Source organism: Fundulus heteroclitus, chromosome 5 (assembly GCF_011125445.2).
Source record: "Fundulus heteroclitus isolate FHET01 chromosome 5, MU-UCD_Fhet_4.1, whole genome shotgun sequence".
Taxonomy (NCBI): domain Eukaryota; kingdom Metazoa; phylum Chordata; class Actinopteri; order Cyprinodontiformes; family Fundulidae; genus Fundulus; species Fundulus heteroclitus.
Genome location: NC_046365.1, coordinates 32,092,938 through 32,117,431, shown reverse-complemented (window position 1 = coordinate 32,117,431; position 24,494 = coordinate 32,092,938). Strand labels below are relative to the sequence as shown.

At 39.5% G+C, this 24,494-nt stretch overlaps 1 protein-coding gene across 1 annotated transcript in view; it reads right to left on the bottom strand.

Annotated features, from left to right (window-relative positions):
• Positions 1–801: 801 nt before the first annotated feature.
• Positions 802–24,494, bottom strand: part of LOC105939192 (collagen alpha-1(XI) chain) — a 69,413-nt gene continuing 45,720 nt past the window's right edge. Inside the window, exons 37-66 of the mRNA XM_012881266.3 lie at positions 24,404–24,457; positions 22,155–22,262; positions 21,955–22,044; positions 21,782–21,835; positions 21,536–21,643; positions 21,337–21,444; positions 17,678–17,731; positions 17,538–17,591; positions 15,593–15,700; positions 15,456–15,509; positions 15,306–15,359; positions 15,173–15,226; positions 15,021–15,074; positions 14,776–14,883; positions 12,680–12,733; positions 11,199–11,252; positions 11,050–11,103; positions 10,886–10,939; positions 10,693–10,800; positions 10,484–10,537; positions 9,714–9,767; positions 9,525–9,632; positions 7,114–7,167; positions 6,967–7,002; positions 6,802–6,855; positions 6,318–6,636; positions 6,095–6,207; positions 5,935–6,003; positions 2,982–3,215; positions 802–2,899 (exon numbers count right to left, since the gene is read on the bottom strand). Of these exons, the coding sequence (XP_012736720.2) occupies positions 2,753–2,899; positions 2,982–3,215; positions 5,935–6,003; positions 6,095–6,207; positions 6,318–6,636; positions 6,802–6,855; positions 6,967–7,002; positions 7,114–7,167; positions 9,525–9,632; positions 9,714–9,767; positions 10,484–10,537; positions 10,693–10,800; positions 10,886–10,939; positions 11,050–11,103; positions 11,199–11,252; positions 12,680–12,733; positions 14,776–14,883; positions 15,021–15,074; positions 15,173–15,226; positions 15,306–15,359; positions 15,456–15,509; positions 15,593–15,700; positions 17,538–17,591; positions 17,678–17,731; positions 21,337–21,444; positions 21,536–21,643; positions 21,782–21,835; positions 21,955–22,044; positions 22,155–22,262; positions 24,404–24,457 (2,628 nt within the window). The 3' untranslated portion in view covers positions 802–2,752. The remainder of the gene's footprint in view (positions 2,900–2,981; positions 3,216–5,934; positions 6,004–6,094; positions 6,208–6,317; positions 6,637–6,801; positions 6,856–6,966; positions 7,003–7,113; positions 7,168–9,524; positions 9,633–9,713; positions 9,768–10,483; positions 10,538–10,692; positions 10,801–10,885; positions 10,940–11,049; positions 11,104–11,198; positions 11,253–12,679; positions 12,734–14,775; positions 14,884–15,020; positions 15,075–15,172; positions 15,227–15,305; positions 15,360–15,455; positions 15,510–15,592; positions 15,701–17,537; positions 17,592–17,677; positions 17,732–21,336; positions 21,445–21,535; positions 21,644–21,781; positions 21,836–21,954; positions 22,045–22,154; positions 22,263–24,403; positions 24,458–24,494) is intronic.

Below are 24,494 nucleotides of genomic sequence, written 5' to 3'. Positions count from 1 at the left end.
ACATTTAAATCTGTGGCTCGGCCCGCCACATTCACGTTCGGTGTGAACGCATCTTTATAGCAACATCACAACACAGCAGCCAGGATGTTAACGTCTGGGTGGTGATCTTATAAAAGGACAATGAACATAAGCACAGTTGTATTAGACGCAAAATGGATTAAGGACAACAAGTGGCCATCACCAAACCCTAATCTCAACATCATCTAAAATGTGTGAGCATAGTTAAAAACAATCATTTGAAAATAACGGCCTACAATTCAGTTACCTTACTTCTTTTAGGAGGAATAAGCCAAAATTCCAGCAAACTATTTTGAGAAGCTTGTCGAAGGAAAACATTTGACTTAATCACAATGTTTACAAGGCCTCTATACAAAATACCATGGAAATACAGTATATGTAAACTACTGAATTTGAAGATTGAAAAAAACTATCACACTTATTAATGTGGTATTTAGTAAACAGAAATTAGAATATGTAAGAATAAATAGAAATAGTCCAAAGATTTACTTATCTAATTCATCTAATTTGTTTGTTTTATAATTGTTGTACTGTGACAAAAGTGCTTGTATTATTGTAACCAAAAATGGATTTGACATCCATGGCCTTGATGTAAACATTTGTTTTGTTTTGTTTTTGTATAGTGATATAATGTGCTGGACTCAGTGTGTGATGGCATAATTTCTACAAACAGCACCAAACCAGCAAGGAATCTGAACATGATAGTAAAAAGTAACAGATTTGCCCATTTTCTTCACAAGTTCCCTTTTAGTAATGGTTGCCTTCAAATAAAATGTGATCATAATAATTTAAATGTACATTATGTACTTTTATTAAAACACATGAATCACTTTTCCAAACAAATATGCTAAAAACAACTTTGAGCAAACAATGTTACAACAGTTTGGTTTGCTGTACTCACAAAATATCAAACAATGTTTCACAATACATACATATATATATAAAAAATCTTTGCCCCAAATCCCTTTTACAAAGAACTGCATTCCAGGAGGACCTACATAATAGCACCATGATGTATTATACTGTGAAATCCATGAATCAGCCACAACTTTAAAACCACAGCACTAATGATGTGTCGGTCCCTTCTTTGAGACAGCTCCAACTTTTCAGGCAATGAATGTGGGAAATCTGCGTGGCTGACTCTGAAATGATCCTTCAGTGCCTGCAAGCAACGGGTGGCCCATGTGGAACACCATATGCCCCCATCAAACTTTGATTTAAATGACACGTTGGCATCTGTTTACCCTCTGTCGCATCTTCCCATGGGTTTTTCTGAGATGTTGCAGGATGCACCACTACAATGGATGTCCCAATAAAAATACAAAAAAAACAAAAAATGGCTGCAATCTACTAACAACAGGGACATGGAGGTGAGTTTAGTCGAAGCGGATCATTACAAGTCATTGTTTTTATAATTCAGGTGAAAGTGGTTTTAATGCTGTGGCTCTTCAATGCAATGTATTTAACTCATAATCATAACCACACAATAACAACAAACAAAACAACAAGTTGAGGTTTGACGACAACAAAGAAATATCTGAAACTGTCCAGAGGCACAAATGTGTTTTTGAACTGAAATACATTTTATAAAACATTCTGGCTCTTGATTATATGCATTTTGCATTAAAAGCATTAAAAGATTTATGATTTAGGGCAGAGAGTATCCATGCATTTTTAGCAGCTTTGAGAGGAGAACAAAATGGTCTTTGAATGTAAACTAAAGTCTCTATTTTCTGGTGCATTTGTACTTTCAGACAGAGGCTGAAAGCTCAAACGGATAAAACTGAGCAAGTTTGTTGTAGGTGATATTTTCAGCTTTCTAGTTATCTGCTGAAAGTCTGTCTCTCACTCTCTCACTCTACTGAAGCCTAAATTAACAGCAGACAGGCTAGTTTCTCTTTCAATAGCTCCTGACAGCTCTGTTCTTCCTTTGACTTCATTTTAAACATAATAGTGTTAAAATAGCCAACACCGAGCCGTCTTCCCTAAGTATCAGTTTCAACTCAGCAGAGTGTTGTTGCTTCTCCTTTCTGTTAGGTACGGTGCATTCACTGATCAGAAAAAAGTTGCAATTTTGAGTTTCTAACTGACCTTTTACCAATCAGGCTAGAACAAATGTTCAAAAAAAGTAACCACACAATTCCTCTGTGAATGTCAAGTTAAAAGTCAGCTTCTTCTTCTGATTTCTCAATCAGATTTCTGCAGCAATTTACATAACGAACTATTATAAAACCTATTTGTGAATACTGGCAGTTTCAGCTATTTTCCTGGATTATACTACACGTAGACGAGCACCTGTCAGGTTGAAAGTATTTTGAGTCCTGCATCTCAGAGTCGATAGGATGATAAATGGGAGCTGCAAAAATATTATTATTATTTTTTAAAGTCCTTACCAAGATGGAGCCAGAGAAAACAGAGCAGAGCGCACTCCTTCAAAAACAAAAAGAAGAAAAGAAATGTGACAGTAAGGATGTTAACAAAGGTGTGTCCTTCTTTTTATAACACAGCATGTGAATCCACGATGAGTCAAGTAATCATAGCATCCATTGTAGTGAATGTGTAAGGCACAGACCCGAGTGACTGAGTGAGGAAAGAGCGGTTGTCTGGACCAGGAAACATTGTTTATAGTATGAATTAAATATGTGTTCTTGAAAGTGTCGTTCTCCCTGCATGTAAAAAGTGTCCATGGCTCCTTTCTATTAAATTAATCCCATACTTGGCTTTCCTGAGATTGTTAACCATTGAAGCAAACCGGGCCAACTTGGAATCCAAACTTCTGGTTCCCATTTCCAAAATCGGACACAGCTACGTCAATGATGGGGAGTGTCTGAGACACCGGAGAGTCAAACTCCAATACCGTCCTCTCCTGTCCTGACCGTGTCTGCGGAATAGGAATCAGTTAAAAACGAATCGTATTGCGGCACGTGTGCTTAATCTTGTGTCGCTTTTAGTGCGTCCGTCACCTGGCAGCCGTCGTACAGCGCGCTGATGTAATGCACGTTCTCGTGGGTCAGCTCTTCCCCGTTGCTGCCTCTGAAGCGCAGGGCGTGTTCGTGACTGTAGGTGGCGGTGTGCAGCCAGGCGGCAGAGTTGAGGCAGTGGTAGGTGAACGTCTGCTTGGCTGTGGCGCTGAGAAGCTTCAGGAAGGTCAGCTGAACGACGTGAATCGAGACGCCGTCTGATCCAGAGTAGGAAAACTGGAAGAGGGAGCGAAAGAATGACATACTCAGACTGATGTCCTGTGCAAATACAGCAGAGAAATTAAAAAGGAGCCATTAGCACATTAAAGTTTGGTAGGTTCAAGGTAATTCTCAGTGTTAGTTTTCTGACATATATTGGGTACAGCAAGTAAGCTTAAATGTTTGAAATTCTCTATAAATTGCTTTTGGCAAACTTTAAATGGGACTTGTGACTTCTTTCTTTCTTTCTAGTTTCAAAAGAAAAAAGTCAGACTTGTTCAAGGCAAGATTTGTATTGTTGACAGCTTCTCCCACCTGAGCACTGGCTCTTTGCAGCTCTACAGAGGTAACATGTGCCTTTTGGGTTATTTTGAAAATAACATTCATCTTAACGTGTAACTCACCCCTATTTAAAAGCATTATCCCGCCCTCAGACAAATTTGAAAAATTCCATTAAAGTGGATACGTGGGAAAGGGGGGGGGGGGTGGCGTTCAGGATTAGGGGAAAGCAGCAGCTGGCTTGATTTGTCATACTGAATCATAGAGAGTGACCAGAGTTACACTGGTGGCTCCGCCATCCTTCAGTCTTTTGAGGTGGAAGATCCCCCCCCTCCCCCTCATAACCAGAGGTTAGGGGAGTCTTTGTGGAACCATATCAGAACCGTATAAGTTGGAGCCGCTGGCTCAAAGCGCTGACTGAGCAATTCCCGAAGCCATTGCCTCCGAGGCAATGGAGGCAGGTTTCAGGACGAGGCAGCATCTGTCTGCATGTGAGACAGTAATATGGCAATACATTGAATATTTAATCACTATACTGGATATTAATCATTGATATCTGCAACATCATTTTGCCAAGTCAAAACTCTTATTCAAAATATCTGTAAATAGATTTCCACTAGTCAAAACTAGTTACATATATCTGTAGTCAGTTTTGCTTAATAAGATTAAAAGTATTTTGCTATTCATGTTTTGTTTGTCATCATATCTGTAATTTAGTTTTGACTAGTCAGAATGACAATATCTTAAATCAAAACTCATACTGTTAGTAATGTCATTAACAGTGATATTACGACTGGTCAAAAGGACGTTATGCATATTTATAATGGTAATTCCGGTTAGTTAACTTACTGATTAAATGTTAAAATGTCTTGCCATGAGCCCACAGCCGGCAGTGCTACCGAGGTCAGATTCTCCAAGTTATGTCACAAAAACCTTTGAACCAATAGCAATGTGGATTCTAAATTCAATGCAAGACCACAGTTTAACCCTTGGAGGGTGCCACTATGATAAAAGTTTATTGGCAAAAAATAGTTGATTTGGGGTTGAGTTACCCTTTAAACAGCTTTTTGTTTTGGTAGGTATGCCATACATTTCTATTTTCAGACGATGGACTGAACTGAGATCCATGAACTGTTTGACAGCTTGGATTTTGTTTTATAACCTAACTCTGCTTCAATATCTCCATAATTTAATCTTTGAAGAGCCTAATTTGTTTCTTGGTCTTCACAATGCTGTTAGGTCATCAATGTTCTCTAAGAAACCTTTGAAGACTTCAAAAAACAGCTTGAATTATAATCAAATCCAATCAAACTTTATTGTCATTTGGCCGTACAGACAAAACGAAAGCACGTTTTTACAGAGTCTAATGAGAACTTATAATGATATAAAATTACTAATTATGCTAATTAGCGAGTTTAATAATTTTAACACTTGATTTAACTGGATTGTATTTAGGGATTTTATAATAAAAAGAGATGAATACAAAAACATTTCAAAGATATTTATTTGTGATTTTTTTTAGTGAGTCCTTTTTTCATTTTACAGTTTTGTGGTAATTTGCTCTGTTCTATTTTCCAATAAAACAAACCAAAGCTTGCAGTTGTGACATGACAGCATCTGAAAAGCTAAAGGGGTGTAAATGCTTTACTAAGAATTTATACTTAATTTCACCCGAGTCCAATATTTTCCATCTGTGGACCCCAAAAAAACTGGGAAACAATTGTATTTATTATATTTTTGTCAATTATTAAAGCCAAAATGAATTCTTAGAGTGTTGCAGTACATAGTGATGAGGGCAGTATAGTCACTGCCTAGCAGGACCCTCTGACAAAACTTCAGGATCTTATTTGTTTAGTGGCCAATATGTCCAGCAGAGCTAATCTGTCTTCAGACTTCTAATAGTCTTCCCTCAAACTTTTAAAATAAGCTGTTGTCTGTAATGGTTGAAACTGCCATCCTGTGTTTTGTTTTCTTAGCTAAAATAGGTGCAAATGTTATTCTGGTAATAACAGCACTTTCTTTAAAAGCATCCCCAGGGCTGCAGCGAGCGTACCAATCAGCCCAGACTTCCTTCCTATTCACGGACCAATGTTCTCCATGGGAACAAACCAATCTGAGCAAACAACTTCCAGATTTCCTCTCTGTTGTTGTGGGGGAGAAAAAAAGCCTCACCGCTGCTCCATTATCATCGAATGTGCTCTTGATTATGGAAATGTAAAAAAATGCTCGAAAAAGATACTTGAAAAAAAAGGTATAGCTTGCCAGAGAACTATCAATGTAAAGCATAAAAGTCTCTATTTGTCAAAAGCACAGACCGTTACATGGTTTTCTTTACTGTAAATCCTAAAAAACTGACCTCTACTGAAATAATCATAATATTTACTTTGATATCACCTATATCTTCCAAAAAAGTGAAACAGAAATGCTCGCTGGCGCATAATTATTTATCACACTGTACCTGTTTCCCTTTCCTGAATTTACTGTACCAGGTGCCGGGCTTCTCTCCTTTCCACGCTGCTAATTTCACCTGATGGAAACAAACAACATAAAGTTAGCTCGTAATGCTGTAAAACAGGAGGTGGTTCAGTGCGCTCTTGCTACAAGCCGTAGAAACGAACCGACTGGAACTTTTTATCAGGGTACAAACACGTCTCTCCCTGTGAAGTGAAGTTACAGAAAGCTTTGAAGGCGTCTCTGTGGCATCCCTGGTTGGGGTCGATCCAGTACTCCCCTGCAGAGCCAAAAAAAACAAATGCATTACAAGGACACGAGTGCCGTGGAGATGCAAATAGAGGATGTTTGGTAGTCGTGAACCGAAAAGTTCACAAAGTGATAATGTACCACTGGGGAGCTCTGGATGGAGGAGCCAGAGCTCTTTGCAGGTGCGTGCAGGGCTGTGGTATGTCCCCTGTGGGTTGCGCAGACCCTCAACCTCAACTTTCATGGATGAGAGTGAAGCAAACACTTCCTCCATGCCTTGACCCTCTTTATCCTTCACCAAACCCTCCTTCTCGGCCTGGTCGCCTTGCACCCAGCCCTCCTCCTCTCCTCTGCTCATGGTAATCTCCTCGTCCTCAAGCGCAGCGCCATCCACAGTAGTGTGAGTTCTTCTCCTTCTTCCTCGCTCTGGCAGAGGGGAAAACCCAACGGCGGGCCGTCCCTAGGGAGAGAAGAAACACGGCAAACGAACAAAGAGGAGGTTGGGGCAGAACTCTTAACGAATGAAGAGACTTGGTTGAAAAGCAGAAGTGAGGTGATGGCACACGCACGTCTACAAATTAAATAAACTCTAACAATGTAATGTGATTATGTGTGCAGAACTCACCGGTGGTCCTGGAGGTCCTGCAGGGCCAGTATCTCCTCTCGGACCAATTGGACCCTAAATAAAAACAACAACAACATTATTTTGTGTGGTACTGCGGGGGTAGCTAAGACCGAGAGCACCAGCGAGTTATTGTTAAATCATGAAAATCAGTGAAATCAACTGTACCTGGTTTCCTTTGGAGCCTTTTTGACCGATTGAACCCTGTTAGGTGAGGGGTTGAAAGAAGATAGGCATAAAAATGGGATGAGTTGTTTCCTAGAAAATGATCAGCATAACAAATATGTGATATCTTTGCAAACTTAGTTTACTTACAGACAACCCTGAGGGGCCAGGAGGTCCAGGTGGGCCTGGTGGGCCGACTGGACCCTGGTTTTTATACAAGGAAACAAAACTGTTAGGAAAGAAGAGTAGCTCTAGTGGAGATATATCTATATCTATACTTGTTTCTAAACATCTACTTTCTACTAGAGATCTGCAGATCTGAACCAAAGTATGATTGGGTGTCCCGTTGTGAATATCTGTCAGCTGCGCCCATAGTGTTAGCTAGACCTCTGCCCAGCCAATTAAAGGAAATCACAACCTATTTTCATTTGCATGGTTTACACAATTATTGGCAAAATATCTGGATTTACAAACCAGTTTCACTATGAAAATGAAGTTCATAGTGAAACAGCGACTGTATTAGCGGCTGCTGTGTCCTGCTTGTCTTTGTGATGTCCCCAGCTTTATGTGCTGTGGTGAGACCTCCCAGGACAGCTGTTGCAGTGAGTGTAGAGCTGGACAGACAGCTGCTGAAACACTGCTTATTAAATGTATGACTTTCAAAACAAAGTACTGGTTTTCTAAAGTAGAAAATACGATTTTACTGATCGTGACTCCCAACGACATCAAAATAAGAGCAGCAACAAAATGAAAGGCAAAATGATCAGGACACTTGTCAACAGCAGCAATGTTTTTTTTGGAAAACTTTAAAAACATAGACGTGGATTTAAAAAACAAAATACACGATTTGCAAGGTTTGCTACTTGGTGGTTTCTGAACAATAGCCCATCTCTTTTACTCCAATGGAAACTTTAGTGAACCCAGATCAGCTTTTAATTACTCTATTAAAATTGGCTACATGACTTGAATTCTGACAAACGACATTTCTATCAAACAAGTGAGCAAACTGGATGTCTTTATTTTAATAAAGCAAAGTGCTAAACCCATTTCAAGTATAATAAAAAATATAATGCATGCTCAGTTTATTGTTGAGCAATATATATATATCACTTTTTTTTTATGACTTTAGCATTTAAGAAAGAACTATTTTTGGCCCATGACTACATTTGACGTGGCCAATTTGGGCCACATGAAAAAAAAAAAAAACTTTGGACATCGCTGCAACAAATCTGTGCAGCCAAGAAAAATTTGAACTTGATGTGATCCGTGATTAACTAATGCACAAAGTGTCTCTAATTTATGAAATCAATTTTGCTTAAATGCAAATAAATGTAAAGGCTCTTTCGTCACCTTAAGGCATTAAAATGTTACCAAATTTGCTCACTTAGACGCTTAAACAAATGTGTGTTTGAAATAATTTGGTTCTATCTATTGTTAGCTTTGAAAAAAATATGTTTATTTATTATTTGATTTTTATATTTTGCATTTGTTTTTATTGTATATCTCAATAGTTTTTTTATTAGCTTTTAGTTTAGCTCTTTTTCCAAAGAGTAAAGAAGAGCTAGTTGTGTTGTATTTGTGTTTATTTTTTATACACTATACCACATTTGATTAAATATTTTACGTATTTGAAGGGAAGCTTTAACAAGTAGGTAATAAGGATAATTCACCAATAAATAATCACTGTTCATCAAGTGTATTAAATGCATTGTTTTTCCCAACTCCCTGAGAAAAAAATAAATCACTGAGATTTTGTAATTGACCAAAACTGCAATTATAATCTTTTACCTAATGTTTGCCAGGACGGGACTTACTGCTAAATTACCAACAGGTCTACAAAAAGACTAAACATGCTGTGTTAGCCATGCACTTCGTGGGTTTATTGAAGAGAGTCACTGTATGTGTTTCTCCACTGTATTTAAAGAAAACAATGGAGAAAGTTAGCAAGTCTCTTTTGGTTTGCTGCTACATCCCTGACAAACGATAAATACTTATATTTATAACGTTTCTCTTTTGTCTTCTGTTTTTACTCTGAGCCTTGCAACGAAATTTCACTCAAATGTTCGTTGTGAATGTGCAGTTGAGTTACAACCAAGTCTTTCTAAGTCTAAGGTAGCAAGTTCTTATGACATTTAAAGAGTTGTTTTTAAGATTTTTAAGATAGTGGAGCAGCATTTTAATCCTGAGCTGCAACAAATCTGGAAACATATTTTCTGTTAGTGTCTAGAAGCGACAGGAGAGACTGCAGCTTCCTGAATGGACACAGTGATGAAATGTAATGTGATTAGACTGCACTTAAAGCCACTGGTGCCACCGGCTTATACGTGGATCTGGACTCAGTATCAACAAGTGGCTAATCTTAAAAGACTTGGATCTGTATCAGGGATTTTGAAAAACTTTATTGGAAGATCTCCAGCCCTAGGATTTGCAAATATATAATTTTATTCTGTTTCTTTTTAAATCCTGGATTTTTCTTGAAACAATTTGAGTGGAAAAATATAATTTTTCTGTTTTGGAATCAAGGTTTGTGTAAAACACAAAAGTGAGAGTCCTTTCATCACCTCATCTCCTTTTGGACCTTGAAGGCCTTGGTTCCCTGGTTGTCCTCTGTCGCCCTTCTCTCCAATGTCACCCGGAGGTCCTATCAGCCCAATCAGTCCACCATGACCCTGCATCGGTATCATGAACGAGTTTAAAAACAACAGAAATACAAATCTCACAGTGGGAGAACGGGTGTGTTATTAATGCACCTTGTCCCCCTTTCTGCCGGGGTCTCCCTTCAGTCCTGGTAGACCTGGTGGACCCTAAAAGGTTGACATTGATTGAACAAATAAAAAGAAGTCTTTTTTAATCAACTTGACCAGAACAGTAGGGAAAATGCTTTTGTTCACATCATTTTGTTGATAAACTCACTTATTCCTTTTGAGAAAGGAACAGATCTCTATTCAATGAAAGACATTTGATTTACTTAGTGAACGCTGGGGCAAATTATTATAAATGCCTGTTATTCCAGTCCAAGTCAATGAACATTTAAAGCAGAGTCAAACATCGTCCCAAACAGAAAACTTCAGGTTAAAACCTTTGTTGAAGGCTTTAAATCGCAGCTCTCACCTCAAGTCCAACAGTGTCGGTGTCCTTCAACTTTTAGATGTGTTCCTGATTGAAAACTCCTGCATCAAATGGCTTAATTTCTTCATTAGCATTCAGTCAAGTTCTACTCAGTCAATCTAACCACCTAATTATTTGATTTGGGGTTTCTAAGCAGAGACACACCTAAAACCTGAGGGACACTAAGAGACTGGAGTTTGAGACCCCTGCTCTGAATCATCCCACCTCAATTGGACTATCTCAGCTGGAAAGTAACCGTAAACTCCAATTTGTCTTCAGATTATAATAAAAACATCAAATGTTTTTATTTACAGCTGTTTTCTCTTGTCCGGTAAAACATATAAAGTAAAAGTGCATGATTCTATTTAGCTGTATTTCAGTTAACCTAAACCTTTAAAATGATTGATCTTACCATAGGACCCGGTGGTCCTGTTTGACCAGGTGGCCCATTTAAACCCTGCTCGCCCTGGTGGACACACAAAAACAGAAAATTGATGAGCAGCAGCCTTTTATCCTTATCTATCTATCTATCTATCTATCTATCTATCTATCTATCTATCTATCTATCTATCTATCTATCTATCTATCTATCTATCTATCTATTTCCAGAAGCAGACTTACTGCAGGGCCAGGGATTCCTCTCATGCCCTGGGGACCCGGTTTCCCTGGATGCCCCTGAGAACCGCGGGGTCCCGTCTTCCCAAGGGGACCCTCCAGTCCAGGAGCGCCCTGAAACGACAGAAACACAGGACACCCTCAAAAACTGAGTTAAGTGTTGTTGTTTTTTTTAAACAGAGATGTTTCAAACATTTACCTTCGTTCCTTTCAGGCCTGCTTTGCCTTCCTTCCCTGGTTTCCCCAAGTGACCCTGAACATTCACAGTTGTGTTGAAGTTAACAGGACAAACTGTCAACGAGATGAAACTTGAATCTGGGAGTATTTCAGAAGGACAAACAGGCTACACTGATAGACACCAACCCTTCGTCCAGGAGGCCCAGCTGGTCCAGGTTCGCCTGTCGCTCCCGGGGGTCCCTGAGAAATTCAAAGATTGAGATCCATTTTTCTATGATTACTGACAAAAAGCCTGTAAGAATGTCAAAGTTTATAGATCACAAAGAGAGACTTACAGATTTCCCAGGTTCTCCTGTGTCGCCTTTAGATCCGGGAATGCCGTCTACACCCTAAAGATGAAGGGAAAATTGTGGGCAGAGGAAAACTAAACTACAGAATATGCATAACTGCATTAAAATAAACACCAGAATACAGAAAATTGAGAAAACACAACTGACAGTTTACAAAATGTCTGTGCAAAATAATATGTAAACTGCAAATATGTAGAGTTACAGACAAATGGTTCGCAAGCAGAGCTTGTTAAAAACAAATGTGCACAGATATTCTGCTTTGCTGCTGTCATTATATGGTATTTCTTTGCATTTGATTTCCAGATGGGAAGGTCATTCCTCTAGATCGGCTTACCGTCTTTCTGTCAGGATCCCCAAGGGTTTGATTATTTATTTTTAGGTTCCCGGGAATCCCGCAGTCTGTTTATGTTTTGCACCTTTTTAGTATTGTTTATCTGTGGGTTTTGGTTCCTGTCCTTAGCTCGTTCTTCTGTTCATTATGATGGTAGTAGCTTATTCGTGTTTCTGTTTTACCCAGATTTCCCTGCCTGCCTGTCCTCAGTTTAGTCAGTTTATTCTTTCATATCTGGTCATTCATCGTGTATTCCTGTTAGATTCTGTTCCCCTCCTGTCTCTGTCAGATCATTGCCCTCTCCCTCCCTGCAGCCTAGTTACCTTTACTCTTCTCACCTGTGCTAATTGCTCCCCCTGCTGTCCCTTTTTCTTTTCTCCTCTGTTTAGTCAGCCAGTTTAGCCACGCTCAGTGTCAGGTCCTCCGTTATGCTACCCCCATTCTGGTCTCCTCCTCATCGCGTTCCCGATTCTTGTTGTCGCCTGCCTCCGTGTAAGTTTCATTGTTTTATTTAATAAATAAACCCTGTTCCTCCTTACCAATCCGCTCCCAAGTGACCTAAACCTGACACTTTCACTCCAAACATGTAAGCAGGGTATAAAAAACATTTTGATAAATCAAATAAAAAACAAATACATGAAACAAATGTAAATTTGTGTAAATTTTGTAGTTTCTTAAGATACTAATGTGAAAAATGCAATGTTTGAATGTAAATGTACAGTAAATATATAGCTAAGATTAGGTATTAACTGATTTGTTTCCTGCCATAGAGCTATATTTAATCCTTAATTAGTATATTTGCTTTGATTAAAGCTTAACTGGGTTCATACTTTTCAATTTTTTGTACAAAATTCAATCGTAGTTTACATTTTTTCTTTAAATGTTTAACTAAACACATGAATTACAATGTTCTCAAACATGCTTCTCAGAAATATGTAATATGTACATCTGTTGTGTATCTATTCAACTTCCGTCGGTGGTCCCCAACCTTGTTAGGCCTTTAAACTTGGATTGAGCTTTAGCCAACTTTTGCTGTCTTGTAGCAATGCAGTAAACAGATCAGCAAATCAGCACTTTGCAGATGATTTGAAGATGGCCAAAAGAAAACAAATGGGAATTTCAAGCAGGCACTCACATTTGGCCCCGCCTCTCCCTGTTGTCCGAGGTCACCGGTCAGACCGATAGGACCCTGTGGAAAGAAGAAACTTCAAAACTACTACACAGTACACCATGTTTCAGGCAGAAAGCCTGCAGTCTAAACATGTATGTTGCTCATTTTACAATGTTAATATGCCAAGGCCAAGAGATTTCTAAGGTACGCCCCCCCCCCCCCCCCACACACACACACACAAAAAAAAAGAATTTCACTAAGAAGCTGGTTTCTGATAGTAAAGGAGAAAGGCATTTCTCAAAAGACACAAAAACAAGAAGTATCAATTTTGATACAGAGCAATACTTCCATTTCATAAAAAGGTTGCATGTCAAAAATTGTTATTCCCCTCTCATCAAAAGAAAAGTATTTCTTTGCAGTACAACAATAGAACCCTTCTTCTAATTGCTGACCATCTTTTTTCATGTTTCTACGGGTATTTGGAAGATTCTGCTTTGGTGATGAATCTATGAGCCTGGAGGGCCTCCTCAGCATCACCCTAATCTTTTTGGCTCCATTTACTGGTTCTTTATCAGATTCACTGACAGGAACATGGCTGCAACCTCTCCAAAACTTTAATATTACTTCACAAAAGAAGAAACAAGTCAGTTAAATTAAAAGACTACTTTTAACCCAAATCTGCTAGGGATGTGGATAATTTTGGCTTAACTTTTAGTTCAGAGTATAATTATGGCTCCGCGTATTGCAAGGAATGTAATGGATCGATGTTGTATGCAGCCCTATAGGAGTTAACTTTAGAAAAGCAAGAATTGTTTCTTTATCCTCGGACCAAGTGGACTGCTGATCTCAGCGCAAAAGAGCCAGGGGAAACAAAAATAACCACATCCGCATGTTTTATAAGAGCAAATTCTAGTGTCATAAGCAACATTTAATTATGTCAAGGACGACCTTACGTTACAGAAGTAAAAAAACAAATGAGGTATTTATAGTATACAGTGATCTGGTTCCACCAATTAACTCCTTGTGTATTACATATCAAATGAATCTCTATGTTTTGCAGTCACTGCCCAAGTCTATGGCTTAAACTTAGTTTTTCATAACAGTTTGAGTAAATGCATGCATGAATTCACTGGCTCAGTGTGTGGTAAAGAGAAAGTGTTCTCTCCACCGGTTCTATTTGTTTTAGCTTAGTCTGGTCTTTACAAGTTTCAGAAAAAAAATCTAACAATAAGTGTGCAAAACACAACATATTTCATTATAACATGTTTTGCTATGTAAACCTACAATGGAAAGGTTGATACAATAAATTACACCCTGAAAATCGAAGTAAGTATTTTTTCCAATGAGTGCAGCTTCTGGATTTCTCGTTTGTTAGAAAATCTAAATATTACCATTTACATGTAATGTAAAATTGTATTATATTTATTACTATACATTTTTTATGTATCTAAAATAAATGCACAATATATTGATCAGGGTCTTTATTGTATCATTTCAGTGCCAGTAAAGATAAAGATTATTAACCTCAAACTGACCAAAGAAATATCAAATATATCCCAAAAAAACAAGATGTTTGATTTGAGTTGGTTTGTTAGTTCATTTATGTTATTTGTTGAGTAAATATGGTAGGGAGGAAAGTGGCCACCCGTCACCTAACAGCATTAAGGTTTGTTGCAGACATTCATGATTTGACCAGAAGAGACCAAACTATCTCCACAGCTGTTGTCCTTAAGGGAGCAGTTATTTTATCAGATAGCTCTATTTTGGTCTGGAAAGCTTTTTTCCTTTAATAAATGAAATAATCATTTGAAAACTGCTTCTTTCACTTAGGTTATCTCTGTCTCTTACAAACACACAAAAACAGATAAACCAACCTGCAAGGAGGTTAATACTTTTTAACAGCACTATATCTTACATTAAAACAATCATTTTGCCTAATTCTAAGACACAAAACTTATGTCATAAATTGTTTATATTGGTAAATGTGATGAATAAATTATTAAATGTTGTATTTATATTCATTTTGATATATCTGGTCAATTCTTTCAACATTGTTTCTTGTTTTTTGTGTGTTTCATTGAATATAACATCCCACACTACGCAGTTTGAGTGCCTCTTACAGCGTTGCCCTTTGCTCCATCCTCTCCTGGAATGCCCCTGGCCCCGGGGGGACCAGCTGCTCCTGAAGGGCCCGTATCTCCCTTTTCACCCTGATCTCCTTTGTCACCCTGGATGTTATCAGAGAAACGTGAGGAAGCATAAAGTGTGTGGGGCGAATGGGAAAGGAGTACAGCAATGAAATGAATTGTAAAATGCATTTTTTTTTTATCCAAAGATGTGCTGACCAAAAACCAAACAAACTCACTAGCCTTCCTGGAGTACCGACTGGTCCAGGATCACCGGCTTCACCGTCCTCTCCCTAAGACAAAAGAAAATTGAGGGCAAAAAAAAAGGATGAAAAATATAAAGATAACGAGCCGATATCCAAGAGAAAACAATGATTATTTCTTGTTTTACCTTCTCCCCAACGACACCTGGCTGTCCAATCATCCCGGGTCTACCAGTTTGTCCCTGTGCCACACATGTTATGGTTATAACCTTAGAATTTAGTTATGGAAGGATTAAAGACACAAATGACATGAAACATTACCAATCCTCCTATAGGTCCTTGAGCACCATTGGGGCCTTGTAGTCCAGGCAGACCCTTAAGCCATGTGACAAAGAAGAATCAGGATTTGTTTTCCAACAAGATGTGAAGAAAGGTACAAAAAGAAACACGTATATAAGAGAATAAGCTCACCATCAGACCAACATGTCCACTCTCTCCCTTTTCTCCAGGTAAGCCAGGCATGCCCTTGAAAAACACACACAGCATTAATCGACTGAAATAAACCCAAACTAAGAGCATTCAACGGCCCTCGCAGTCACAAATCTAACCTGTAATCCTCTCGGCCCTCTGGAGCCCTTGAAACCACGGGGTCCTTCATCCCCTTTGGGACCGTACATGCCCTGCTGGCCTCGAGGACCCGGCAGTCCGTCTACACCCTGTTACACACGGAGAGCCTGGCGTGAACACATTTAGGCTGAACAATTTCAAGTGGCATTTGTCGCGACGTGTGGATTAGCAGCGACGTGAAGAGCCAACATCTTTGTTCAACATGCGGAAAAACACATTTGCAGTAGTTGCTCTCTAGCCACTAACCGCAGGTGAGGAAATATACCACTGTGATCATATCGGCTGTCCTTTCCTTGTCCCCCCTTTTTGCTTCACAAGCTATACGTCAGACTCCTGCTTTCTACAGAAATGTTCTGATGATCCAACAGCTGTTGGTTGGATCGAGGGACAGTGTGAGGCAACCTCAACCGCATCAGTAAAACCAAGGAGATGGTGGTCGAGTTCGGGAAGAAGAGGAACTCTTTGTCTCCATTTATACCGTGAATCGCACACCGTCTATTTCCCATGCATTGTTTACATTTCAACTGTTTACATAAATCGCTGCTGCATCTTTATCCTGAAATTTAGTGCAATTTACTGTGATTTTTCAAGCTGCACGCAAACGAAATTTCGTTCTGTACGCACTTTGTGCATACAAAATGACAAATAAAGTTGTCTAAGTCTAAGTCTAAGTTATCCTTCAAGCCAAGGAGGTGGAGGTTGTGTCCAGCTGCAGGTAGCTGGCCGTGCAGCTGGAGGACAAGCTGGACTGGAACCAATACGCAGAGACAGTGGACAGCAGCGCTTCTCAGACAGCTGAAGTTTAATTAAATATTAATGGCTTGATATTGTTTTTGCAACACAGCGAGTTAAAAGTTGAATGAAGGCACGACTCGGGCTAAAGGCAATTTACATTGCTGCTAATATTACATAGTTAAAAAAGTATGGTTATGTTGAAACATTTTAATTGTTAAAAAATAACATTGGTATATGTTATACATTTTAAAAGGGATTCTGGGTAATTTTTAGAATAACAGTGTAATGCATTAAAGCAGAAAACAATAAGTTACGTTTTTGACCCATTTTGTTGGGATGGGGGTGGGGGTGGGGGCTGAACATTTTTCCTTCTTGAAAGTGGGCGGGGGGGGGACCGCAAACATTTTAGAACCACTGGTGTAAAGGAAGGAACAGACCGCCTCGCCAAGATAGCGCTGCGGAAAACCCTGATGTTCATACTTTCACTGTGTTAGTCATTGTTTGTACTGCCCTTTTTTCCAATTTTCGTTGCGTTCGCCTATCTGCTAAGCTCAAAACAACCGCGCCTGGCTTGATGGAGCCTGGCCAGGAACCAGAACAGCTGAGCATCTTTATGACAGTGCACTTTTACTTTCACCCTCTGGGAGAAGCCTCGCTGGAAAATCAACCCCGGTTGCATAGTATACCTTTAACTTTTACCAAACAGAGGTGCACCTTGCACTGTTCTTTGGTGTGGCGTGTTGGAGAGATGGAGCTCGCTGTCGGGACAAGAACAGACTTGATAAACTAACAAGGTTCTACCATCAGGGCTGAGCTGGACCAAGTTCAGCACGGAGCTGGGCTGAGGACGCTCAGGTAACTGAACTGTATTCTGAAAATGTTTAGGCAGAGCGCCTTCAGTCGCAGACTGGTACCAGCTCAGTGACAGGACTGAGCACAGTGGGAAGTCCTCCCTGCAATCAGCCATTAAACCATTTCTTGATCAAGATTAGTTTAATCTTTGTTTTTGGTGTCACGTTAGCGCTGCTGCTGCTGTAACAACACAATTTCCTGTGAAGCACTTGTAAAAATCCATTCCGTCCTCTGCAGTAAAATTAATATTTAGCGCACAAATGAAACCACGCTGTAAAATATATTGAAAACATCAGTCACGACAGGACAGAACAGAAAAGCAAAGAGGTAAAGACTCACCGGCAGTCCTGGCTGACCAACCGGGCCCTGAGTCCCGGTAGGACCTGCGGGGCCCTGTTGAGAAAGCACGGAAGAAATGTGTGTTGATCAGCTGACCACAACAGCTCATGTTGAAGGGCTTCCCCCAAGTCCATACTCACTGATTCCCCTTTGTCTCCTTTGCTGCCTTTCTGTCCAGGTCCTCCCTGCTCCCCCTGTGGACAGAAACACACAACGTATCACCGCATGGCAAGCAGAGTGCACACAAATCAAAATAGTAATAGATTACCCAAATCTGACCGTTATCAACTTAATCAGCGCCGAAGTGTGACCAGCTTTTCAGACACTAAAAAATCGAATCATTCTTTTAATTAATGAACACGCCATACCAAGGGCTACGATACAAGGCTAAGACGAAGAGTTTTCGTTATGGAAGTTGTTTTTGTGTGAGGAAGACTTAAACGTAAATATAACAATGAAATCAGAAGAAGTAAAAAAGTTCTACGAATCTAGTTAAAAGGAAGCTGTATTTTCCACAGCAACATGTTGGCTGTTTATTCTGACTGCTAATTTAAAAATAGGGCTGATGATTCAGCGGAAAACAAAGAATGTTGAACCAATAACGATAAAGTTGCTCTGTTTAATTATTTTTTTTCTGTTTTATTTTTTTTCCAGACACTTAAAAATCTAATCTTTCTTTCAATTAATGACCACACCATACCAAGGGCTGAGATATCAGGCTAAGACGAAGAGTCTTCGTTACGGAAGTCGTAAGTAGAAAGGTTCAACAAATATATTTAAAAGGAAGCTGTATTTTCTACAGCAAAATGTTGGATATTTATTCTGACTGCTAATTTAAAAACAGGGCTGACGATTCAGCAGATAATAAAGAAGGTTGAACCAATAACGGTAAAGTTGCTCAGTTTTATTCGTTGGAGCTTTCAACCTCTGCATGTTGTGGAGCATGCTGAATGTGGAACTGCAGGAAAAAGGTTTCTGAAACTACTACTACTACTAATAATAATAATAATAATAATAATAATAATAATAATAATAATAATAATAATAATAAAAATAGATTTTAATAATAAATCTCAAAGTGCAACAGTTAATAGAAAACAGTTAATAAAATAAGACATTATCGTGTAATTAAAATACACAAGTAAAAGTTTTAAGGCAGTTACACACAAGAAAACTACAAGCAAAACAAGCAATTAAAGGAGACCATTAAAAACATTGTTTCCAAAGGAAGGTTTTAAGGCCTGTTTTAACATGTGACAGCGTCTGTAGAACCCTCAGCTGTGGAGGCAGATTGTTCCACAGCCGAGGGGCGGCGCAGGAAAAAGGCCCGATCTCCCATGGTGTGGGATCGAGTCCTGGGAATGTGTTAAAGGTCAGTGTTAGAAGAACAGAGAGTGTGTGAGGGACAGTAAAAGGAGAGAAGGTCTTTTAAATAAGATGCCGCGTTACCATGCAGGCACTGGAAGGTAAGAAGAGAGATTTTGTAGATGATCCAGGCAGAGACGGGAAGCCATTGAAGAGAACGGAGAACGGGGGTAATATGATCATGTTTTCGCACTCTCATTAGGATCCTGGCAGCACTGTTGTTAAACATACTGCAAATTCTGTAGGTTTTTGCCAGGAATCCTGATGAGAAGTGCATTGCAGTAGTCAAATCTGGAGGAGACAAAGGCATGGACGAGCCTTTCGGCATCAGAGAGGGAAAGTGAAGGCCAGAGTTTAGCAATATTTTGGAGGTGGAAAAAAATGAAATTTTGCATATATAATATGGCTTTCGAATGTGAGCTGTGGATCAAAGATGACACCAAGATTGATGGCCGTATTGGAAAGAGAAATGTTCTGGCCAGAGAAGGTATTGCTGAGATTTTGTTTTGTTGTTGTTGTTGAATTTGATGTGAAGTACCAATTTGAATCATTTCAGTTTTTGAGCTGTGAAGTTTCTGGATCCATGCCTTTATCGCCTCTAGACAGGCTGTAAGTGTTATCGCACCTGTTCGCTCATAAAATGTGTCTGACTTGATTTCCTAGCATTACTATTCCATTTTAGGTCATTTGAGGTTATTTCTTTTGTGTATGGCCAACTTTAAAGGAGCTATAAGTAAGATAAGTAATTTACTGTCACCTGGGATGAAAGTAGCCTCGTGAGACCATCCTGATCTCGCAAGCTTTCAAGGTTTCACTCGCAGATCAGTCTGGCTACTCTCCGTTAAAGAAGAGTAAAGATATTTACTGTCACCTGGGATGGAAGTAACATTCCCTTTAAACAATCGGTCCGATCCCTCAACAATGTCTTAGTCACGTTTTTCTCCTTTCAAACCTAGAGGTACTGGCCGTAACTACTTCAGTTCAGTGTGTATCCCATGTTTACTTCCTGGTTCCTGAGCCAATCATATGAGATTTCCCAGGGTTCCCAACACAGAGTGCAACATTTGGTATTTTATCTTGGCTAAAGAGCAGCAGCCTGCTAACATGGAAGCCAGTAAGAGAAGCGGAGCAGAAATAGAACAAAATACAACATCATGTACCTGTCCGGTGTAAGTAAAAATTCACATTTAAAAATGGCAATTGGCAAGCTGTTGTACCGATTTAAGCCCCAAGGTGTCAGTATTACTTATAGCTCCTTTAATGTCTCAATGGCGTGGGATATTGAAACATTTTTAAACCCCGGACGGCCATTCACACTGTTTTGGGTTCTGCTGGAGGTTTCTTCCAGTAAAAGGTATGTTTTCTTTTCCACTGTTGCTACATGCATGCTCAGTATGAGGGATTGCTGCAAAGTCAATGACACAATGCAAACAACTGTTTGCAACTGTTGCTACATGCTCATGCAGGAGGAGTGAACACTGCAAGTCAATGACTCGATGCATTCTGCTGGGTTTCCTTATTTAGAAAACGTTTTAACCACTCTGTCTGTAAGATTTGATAGAATCCGCTTTGTAAGGTGCCTTGAGATGACTTGTTTTGAATTAGCACCATATAAATAAACTTAATTTAACTGACTTCAACAGGGACACCAGACAGATGAGTGTGTAAGTATGCTTTAAAACATTTGGCTTCCACGTGACTTCATGCCGGTCTCTAATTGGTTACTTAGATTCTCCTTGGGGCACAGCTTTCTGAACTCATGGCTAACCAGTCCATTTTGTGTCAGTCTTCCTCCAGTCAGATTGATTCATGATACCAATCAAAGTAACATCCCTGGCAGCTTAGATATGCAGGGGCGTATCTGTCACTCAAGCATAAAAATGCATCCACAGAGGAGTCAGACAACAACAACTACAAGACGGGAGAATGATGCAGTAAAAGTAAATTCTCTAATTTATTGACAAAATAGTAACTCTACAAGGCTTTTGTTGGAGGGAAAAGGGAATAAAGGAGCTTGGACCAGGCCGACCACACATCCAGCAGCAAGCAGGTGACCTTGGACTGATAAATGATTAAGTGGGTTTACTGTTGTGTTGTAACCCTAAACCTCTAGTGCTCCCCCCAAAGATTTTATCACCAGCTTCCACTGGTTTTAAATCTCAGTTAATGTAATCCTTTTGTCTTTGATTTAAAATTATAATAAAACCTTGATTACAGAAGGTTTCTTCCTCTTCCGTTTGGTGTGACGCCACAATAGGGAGAGTAGAGACATGTATTTGAAGAATGTTATATGTTATAGCTTTTAAAGACAAATCTTTATAAGTTATAATATGTTTCTAAAACATTAGAGCTTTAGAAAAAAATAAAGATTGAATATTGGCCACAGAACTTTGTTTTGTGATTTTCCAGCAGTAATCTATCCTTCATGATTTACCTTATCCCCATCATCCCCTGAAGGTCCTACAGGCCCTGTTGCTCCAGGCATTCCTACGGGGCCCTGATCCCCATCCTGACCTGCCGGTCCAATCGGGCCCTTCTCTCCCTGGGACAAATAATGTACATGTTTAAAAATGTGCGATTCGGACACAAACTATGCAGACTTTTTAGATTTCTAAAATAATATTGATAATTACAGGCTCCCCTTTCTCTCCCATAGGTCCTGGTCCTCCAACTGCTCCTGCACGACCAGGCTGTCCAATTGCACCAGCTGGTCCCGGAGGGCCCCTTTCTCCTGATGCCCCCTACAGGCAACATATCAGAACTTTAAAATATCTTCATCCACAAAAGTATTGAAGCAAAAAACTTTATGTATAGGAACACAAAGCTACAGAAATCCTGAATGTTGGACTGTAAATCAGAACGGCTGCATTATAACTCACCACAGATCCGGGGGACCCACCAGGTCCCGTTGCTCCTTTCAGACCAGGAGGTCCCTGTAAATGTTAACCAGGCATTTTATTTTAGACGAAATGAAAGTTAATTGCTACAAGATCTTCATAAAATTGTACACATGGAAGTACAATATTTTAGCAGTGATGTACAGATGTGGTACCATAAGTCCAGGAACTCCTCTGCTCCCTCTGAACCCTTTCAGTCCTGTTGGACCACTCTTTCCAGATGTCCCAGGTAAACCAGGATCCCCCTAAAACAAAAAATGGTTAAGGATGTGAGAATTACCAACAATATAAATGGGATAATTTAAGCATAAATAATAGTCTATGAGACAATATTGGTCTTGAGACTTCATCTGACCTTTCCACCCTCTTTCCCAGCAGCTCCAGGTAAGCCATGCTCTCCAGGCACACCTGGTGCTCCCGGGTGACCTCTGTCTCCTGTTGGGCCAGGTTCCCCTGATTTACCCTGAAATCCACATCATACATCACTTCAGTGGTTCTCATTAACACCAGTAATAAGGTATTGTCATTTAATTGAAGTGGACAGCATGTGATTGTATAGAAATGGGTTGTATCAGCCCCTTTTCCATTGCAAGCCCCAAGGTTTGGTTTCCCGGGGTAAAACCAAAGTCTGGGGCTTTTAAGTTTGACACGTTTCCATTTGCTAGGGGCTGATTATGTAAAACAAGCCAATAAATTATGAGGAAGTTATGAGGTAAACTGCAGTACCAGTCTGGTCCAGTGTGTGACAGCATGAAGACACCATAGGTCTAACAGACAAAGGCCGAGAAGCTGTATCTGTATCCTGCCACTCATCCAGACTCCAGAGAAAAAGGATGTTGAACGCACAACTGGTTTTGCTGATGGCGTTACACCTCTTTAGACCCTTTTACATCGGTCTTACCTTAAAATTTGTCTCACGGAGGTAAAATTTAGAACTTTATATGGATGTTGTTGCCTTAGGCTTGGCGAGAATGACAAGAAGGATTTTTAAGTGCAATGTCACAGACTTTTGATTGCAGCAAAATCATTTTTATAGGTTATAGGCTATATGTGCTGCACTGATTTGGCTTGTCCTCCATTGGAAGAAAATGGAGAGTATGCTTTGTCCCACAAACACACATACACACTGTGGTTCGATCAGCAGCCGGTGCACTCTTAAGAGACAAAACTTCAGTGTGACCAAAAATGAGAGAAATCCTCGCTAAATCTGTGGATCTCAATTAAATACAGAGTGCGTGTTTTCTGTGTAAGGGAAAATGAAAGAGCTCCATTTGATCATTAGTACAAAAATATCAGTCTTACAGAACTGTGGCGAGAAAGTTAATAGTTAACTTAAAATGCTGAAAGCATAAGGCGAACATTTTCACATTTGATATCTGGTTCTTGTGGATATTCCCCATAAACTTAGTATTCACTATATATTCACTGTTCAGCTGCAACTAACAGATCCAGTCAGCAGGAAGTCAGGGTCTGGTCGACTAAAAGCTTTCCCACTGCAGCCTCCCCGTCGAGACCAGCCTGTCAGCCAGTCTCTACTACATCCTGACATATCCGAAAACAGATTCAAAACTGGCTCATAACCTTCATAAACTGACTGCACAAATGAAGTTTGGAGGTGTACTTTCTTGCCCAAAAACATTTTAAAACTGTGTTTTTTGATAAATTAAGAGTATGAAATTGATAGATCTCATCTCCTTTCAGCTCCAAGCGGCAGACTGGTTAGCCTTGCTGAACCCCTCCAGGCCCCAGGCTTTTGAGGTCTAATGGAAAATAACCTGAAATAATTAGTCAAATAAAAATGTACTGAATTGGATTATATGATATATACATTGTGTGGGACTGGCTATAGAGGCTAATTGAGGGATCAACTGAGTTAGATTTAATTAAACTGAATTCAACATTGAAATGAATATAACTGATACTAAATTGATTCAGATGACCACAACTGTCTTTAATTTAAAAGGTATATAGCCACGTTATATGCTTATACCATATTATCCAGATTGATTATGATAAAATAAGGCTGTATACTCTAATATAAGAGTCCGTCGTTTTGAAAGTCCTTTTAGATCCTAAATAAAACCCCAGCAACTGCCGCGATGAGCTGACATAAATAGATGTGGCGCCTTCTACTGGATCTATTAGATCTATTAAAAAGCCAGATGGTTTTATGCAGCAACTAACGACCGGCTTCATCAGAACTCATTTAACATACTGTTTTCCCAGTGCAACTCAAGTTTTATCCCTCTTGGAATTGTGCGCATGCTCAGTGACGTAACCCCAGTCACGTGATGTTGTTATGGTAAATATACAAAGGCTATATTTACTAGCAAACTGAGCAAAGACAAAGCTTAAAAGACAAAAAAATAACAAATACTACACCAGCCGGACATGATAATCTGTCAGAAAAACGTTGCATGCAACCAGAGTGAGTTACTGGCATACACATTTAAAAAATGTCAAATAACGTGAATGTACCTTAAACTGAACCGAATAATAATAAGCCATATTGGTGTTCAATTTAAACAAAACCTGGGGCAGAGCAATGGACAAATCATATATATTTATCAAATATCCTCAATAGATTGAAACGGTTGCACCTACTTGTGGTCCAACCACACCCGAAGGCCCTGGAGGTCCCGTTTTTCCTTGAAAGCCCTAAAACAAAAGTCTGATATTAAATAATGGTAGAATG